The sequence below is a fragment of the Myotis lucifugus genome, unplaced genomic scaffold, assembly GCF_000147115.1.
Source record: "Myotis lucifugus unplaced genomic scaffold, Myoluc2.0 scaffold_37, whole genome shotgun sequence".
NCBI classification, from domain to species: Eukaryota; Metazoa; Chordata; class Mammalia; order Chiroptera; family Vespertilionidae; genus Myotis; species Myotis lucifugus.
The window spans coordinates 7,024,940-7,031,006 of NW_005871085.1; the positions used below are offsets into that span (position 1 = coordinate 7,024,940).

General features: G+C 34.2%; 1 protein-coding gene across 1 annotated transcript in view; it reads right to left on the reverse strand.

The window, feature by feature from the left end:
* The window catches only part of ZCCHC11 (zinc finger CCHC-type containing 11), a 78,645-nt gene that overhangs the window by 51,012 nt on the left and 21,566 nt on the right, over window positions 1–6,067 (reverse strand). The window contains exons 6-8 of the mRNA XM_023752823.1: window positions 5,570–5,621; window positions 2,395–2,464; window positions 891–1,017 (exon numbers count right to left, since the gene is read on the reverse strand). Of these exons, the coding sequence (XP_023608591.1) occupies window positions 891–1,017; window positions 2,395–2,464; window positions 5,570–5,621 (249 nt within the window). The remainder of the gene's footprint in view (window positions 1–890; window positions 1,018–2,394; window positions 2,465–5,569; window positions 5,622–6,067) is intronic.

The following is a 6,067-nucleotide window of genomic DNA, read 5'->3' on the forward strand; positions in this document are numbered from 1 at the left end:
GGGGGGAAGAAGGAGAGGGGAAGGGGGAGGGGGAGAGAGGGGAGAGGGGGAGAGGGGGAGAGGAAGAGAAGGGGAGAGGGAGAGGGACACATTGATTAGTTGCCCTCCTGCACGCACCCCAACTGGGCCAGGGACAAACCTGAAACTCAGGTATGTGCCCTTGACCGGAATCAAACCCTGACCCTTTGAGGTGTGGGCCGATATATATTCTTAAATTGTCTTCTAAAATTTTTATTTTTCATTCAAGTGCAATTTATTTTTGCACTTAGCGTGCTAAGGGTCCAACATTATTTTCTTCAAGAAAGATACAATTGTTATGGCACTATTTATTAAATAAACCACTGTTTTATCACTAAAATAATCTTTTATTTTTTCATACATTAAAATCTCATTTACACTAGGATCTACTTTTGAGCTTTCTTTTCTGTTCCACAGATCTATTTGTCTATTCCTTTGCCAATGGTATACACTTAACTAAATCGGTTTTGTATGGTAAAGTGGGTCCCCCTTTACTAGTCTGAGTTCTTTTGGCTATTCTCAAAGATTCTTCCATACTAACTTTAGGATCATTTTATCAACATTTTAAAAACTCCTGGTAATTAGAATTAAAATTACTGAACATTTAAAAATTAATTTAATGCACTTTTACATTTTAAGAATACCATCTCCTTATCCAAGAACTTGGTATCTTTGCATTTTCCAAAAATTAAGGAGTTGTCATCAATTACTCACTTCCCCTCAACTCTCATATCAAGTCCTTCCTCCAAATTTTATTCCAAATCTGTTTACTTGGCTTCAAATCCACTCTAAACTTACTATAGTTATTCATAACTATTTTGTTCCTACATATTATGATTTCTATTACATATTATGATTTCTGTTCCACTCACCTTAGCCCAATAACGAAAGGCTAACGCCAAGGGAATAAAGACAGGTTCCATTTTGCCAATAGCAGCAAGTAAATCAGTAGTGAGGCATGCCATATCATTTCCTGCACTCACTCTACAAAGTAAGCCACTGTGAATAAGAAAGAAAGAAATTTCACTGCATTAATACTTTCAAAAACATAATATTTCAAATCCTGTGGCTATCCCTTCTAGTCACTGTATTTTAATACTTAAGAAGGCATAATAAAAAATATTTTAATAAACTTAGAGCTTACTGAAAACTATGTATCAGTTCCATCACTAGAGTTCCATATAAATTAAAGATGTTTTAAATGTTCATTTGTACTTCAGAAATAAGTTTCAACTTTAGTATTTAAGTTCATGAGAAATTAATTTCAAAAGCAGCATTATGGATCACCAAAATTTGATTTATATGAGAGAAAAGACATTGATCTTATCAATGTCAAATAACGCAACATAACTTCCTAGTACATTCTTTTTGCTTTGCAAAAATTAAAAAAGAAATTCTGAACTGATTAGCTGTACTTCTTGACTCTATTATTTTCCTATCCAAGCTTCCATGATTTTATTGACATGCTATTTTCAGATGAGAGATTAGAAAGGATTTATGTATTAACCCACAAGTAATGCTTACATGTAAGTGAAAATAGGAACTACTGTAAATGGGCTAATAGAATTATAGAAGAGATATTTTGGTGGCAGGGAGAAGAACGTATCTGAGGTTGCCACACAGAGACAATTAGACATGATGTGATGGCAAAAATACCAGACATCAGAATACCTCCATTCCAATTCTGATTTTTCCCTAAATGATGTGAATTTGGACAAATCATTTATTTGCCCTCCAGGTCTCAATCTTCCAATTTAGAAAAAAAGGAAATTGAACTAGATCTCCATAGATCCTTCTAGTTTTGAATAAGAAAATATAGTAATCTTAAAATATAAGATATATAGGTTAATAATCAATAAAAGAACACTATTATTTCTGTATTGTCTCCATATCTCCCACATTGAACTAAAATAGAATTATTTTAGTTTCTTTTTTCAAAAGTATTTTACTTTCTTAATCCTATAGATATGACTAGAAAAGCAAGATTAGTCTTCAATGACTCATTCAATTTCAGTGAACTAAAAATTAGAGTCTGGTAGACTATGAGCTCCTTGAGAAGAAAGACTATTTCTTGTTTATGTTTGTATCCCTACAGGAAAGCATTAGTTAACATATAGTAAATGTTCAATACTGTTGGGTGAATGAACTTTAAAAAAAAAATGAAAAGTTATGCCTCTAAGTATGTTATTTTTATCTGTTCTATTTCTTGTTCACATGCTTTTAGTAAGCCGGCTAATTTGAGTAAGTAGAAACTAGCCTAGTCATATTAAACCAAGGAGAAATCAAAAACAAAACTTTTTCTCTCTTACAGATGTTCACTGCATAATTGGATGTTGTCGTTATTTTTAAAAATAGTTTTTCTTCATTGTTACCAACCTTTTCCGATCTTTGCACACCACAACAGGAACTTTAGCGTGAAAATCAGATTCCACATCTACATATAATACTAATAAGGGGGGGAAAAAACAAAACAAGTAAGCTAATGTCAACATCTCTAAAATGCTTACTCTATGGTAAACATTAAGTAATAGTTTCCTTCTAAATATCACTCTCATTGCTTCTGTGGGATAATCCACTCTTCTCATTATGAGAATCAACCCCACAGGATCCCTTATCTCTCTTGGTACCATTTGCTGCATATCAGAAGCCACAGGCACAGTCTCAACTGTCTGAAAATTATAATCACCTTAAGAAAAAAAGTTTTAACATCCCTAAGAGTTTGAATATATCCAAGTAAGTATATAATTTAGTCAAAGTTGTTAAACCTTCATAGATATAGCCAAGAGAAGGCACCACTTACTTCGAGGGCTATTTCCACAGGAGTCATAAAATAAGAACCTACAATGCTTTGAAAATTTGGTTCTTTTAAAAATATCTGTGGAAGTAAAAGGCTAACTGCTGGCTTCATTTCCCATAAACCTATGAAGAGTCTGCCCGACTAAAGCTCCTAAGGATGGACTAACAGATAAAGCACATTTCCACTCTTAAGTCCATCTCTCTATCTCCACGGTAGGCCCCATGCCATAAATGTCTAGTCTAAATAAAAACAGCTGCACTAGCCCTAGCTGGTTTTGCTCAGTGGATAGAGCATCCGCCTGAGGACTGAAGGGTCCTAGGTTCGATTCTGGTCAAGGGCACATGCCCGGGTTGCAGGATCGGGCATGCAGGGGGCAGCTGATCAATGATTCTCTCTCACTTAAGAGAGAGAAACTATGACACAAAGTTGTTTGATGTTTCTCTCTTCCTCTCCCTTCCTCTCTGAAATTAATAAAGATATAGTTTTTAAAAAATAGATACATTAACATTATTTCATTTGAAGTTTAAAGAAAATCTCTTAGTAATACTTGTTGGAATTAAGTGATTAAAAACCATGTGCTAAAAATCTCTATGTCAGGAATTGAATTATACTTGGTGGATATAACAATGAATAAGACACAAAGAGCTCAATCGGGTTTGGAAAACAAATACTTAAAACAAATAAATCCTATAGGTGACAGGATAGAGGACTTTAAAGAGTACAGGTCTTTAAAGAGAGGGAATAAAAAGAAAACAATAAATTTTATAATCAGACTGCATTTTGTACACCTATGTTATATGACTCAAGATAATCTACTTGTATATTTAAGTGGAAATGACCTATTTACAATTTTTTTGCTAGGTTAATACTCTCCAGTGACTCTAAAGATGTAAAAGCTCTGTGTTTACCTCCTATCTGTAATATGTTTTAAAGTTTTTGTGCAATTAGAGACAAATATTTATTAAGAAAAAATGTTATTAAAATCCCTTTACAACAGCGATTTTCAACCTTTTTCACAGAACTAATTACTAAACTAATTACTAAAATTCTGTGGCAAACTGACAAAATAGGTTTAATGTTGATTAAAAAAAATAGTAATAGTAACTACCTACCCATTTTGCTCCAAAGTGACTTCTTAAAAAATCAAGTGCCTATACTTGTATCTAAGGATTTCTGGTGCCAGGAATTAACCAATCAGACACAACCTTATTATGCAACATGACCAATAAGATGCAACTCTATTATCCTATCAAATAAAGAGGGAATATGCTAATTGACCCTCACACTGTCACAAAGATGGCAGCACCCACAGCCAATAAGGAGGAAATATGCTAATTGACTGCCCTGCCCTCAAAGATGGCGGCGCCCACAGTCAATAAAGACGAATATGCTAATTGACTGGCACACCCTCAAAGATGGCAGCACCCACAGCCATAAGATGGCTGGCAGGGGAGAGCAGTTGGGGGGGACCAGGCCTGCAGGGGAGGGCAGTTGGGGGCGACCGGGCCAGCAAGGGAGGGCAGTTGGGGGCAACCGGGCTGGCAGGAGAGGGCAGTTAGGCGTCGATCAGGCTGGCAGGGGAGTGGTTAGGGGTGATCAGGCAGGCAGGTAGGCAAGCGGTTGGGAGCCAGCAGTCCCGGATTGTGAGAGGGATGTCCAACTGCCAGTTTAAGCCTGATCCCTGTTAAACCGGGAGTCGGACATCCCCCGCGGGGTCCCAGATAGGAGAGGGTGCAGGCTGAGCTGAGGGACAACCCCCCCAGTGCACCAGGCCTCTAGTATGAAGATAAGATTAAAGTCAATAAGCTATCTGTTCTAAGCCAAACTGCAAATATTTTTGCCAGGTACTTGTAATTCATAAAATCTAAGATGACAATAGTAATAATAAAAATCACAGCTGCAGAAATGTCATAAGTTCCTATATATACCAGGCACTTTTCTAAGCTATTGCTTAACAAATTTCATTCTCACAACTTCTTCATCAAAAAGATATTGTATTATTGCCATTTTACAGATGAGAAAACTGAAGCATGAACATTAAATAATTCGTCAAAAAACATACAACCATCAAGTGGCAGAACGAAATTTTGTGCCTAGAAAGTCTAGCAGCAGATCTTGAGCTCTCAAGCATTTGCTTCATAACAAGAAAAGCAGTAAATAAGAACAAAAACAAAATAATATTATAGGTTGTATTACATGCTATAGCCTAGTTTGAGACAGTTGTAATTTTAAAATTTTTTTATTTTAAATGTTTTTTTACCTATATAAATATCCTTTTTACATCACACACAAAAATAATCCAGACATATGAGGCACATATGAAAAGCTTACTAAGTATGATTTTGGTTGGTGTAATATAAATGATTAAATTAGGCTGATATTGCTTTAAAAATGCACAAAATTTTCCCCCAAGTCTCTCCCTAAGTCTTCCTTCATCAATAACCTTCCAAGGATTTTGTCTTTCTCTTCTTTTACATAAGAAATGCTCATAATATTCAAAGCTAACATATTTAAATTATTCAAAATGCAGATTTTACATATCAATTTTAAATACACTTTTGATCTTACAGACATGTAAATTTTTTAGTATACCTATTAAATACATAAACAAATATATGTATATACATACATATAATACAATGACTAAAACATGCTAGGGATTTTAGTTTAATTTGGTTAGCCATATATAACCTACACAGTGCATGTACCTTTAAAGAATTTTCTTTAGAAAGACGAATTAAAAAAGAAACTCACCACTTTTTTTTAAAATCCCAAGCACTTGTATCAGAAGATCTGGATGGTTCATCTAAAAAAGTTTCAAATTAAATCAATATACTAATTTCAAAGTTTAAGTTGTAGAACTTTAGAGGGAATTAAATTTCATTAAATATTTAAATAAAATCATGCTATTTTAAAATAATAGAAACAGAAGAGTGTTTTACTTTTATGTTAACACATCTTGTTCATGGAAATAAAATCTAATAAATCATATAGTGCTATGATTCCAGCAACATTCCTTGAATTAATGAGTTCTTAGGTGAGAAAGATTCTGGAATTTCATGAAACAAATGGAAAAAAATTACCAAATAATTGTTAAAGAGAAGTTGTTGAGATAAATTTAAGATATACTGGTAACTGGCCAAATGGCCAAAAGACTTAGATTAAAACACTACTTAACAAGCTTGTTGCCCAGCTGATGCTGGTTTGGAAATAATAATAAACGCAATTCCAGAAACTATTTTTATACATTTT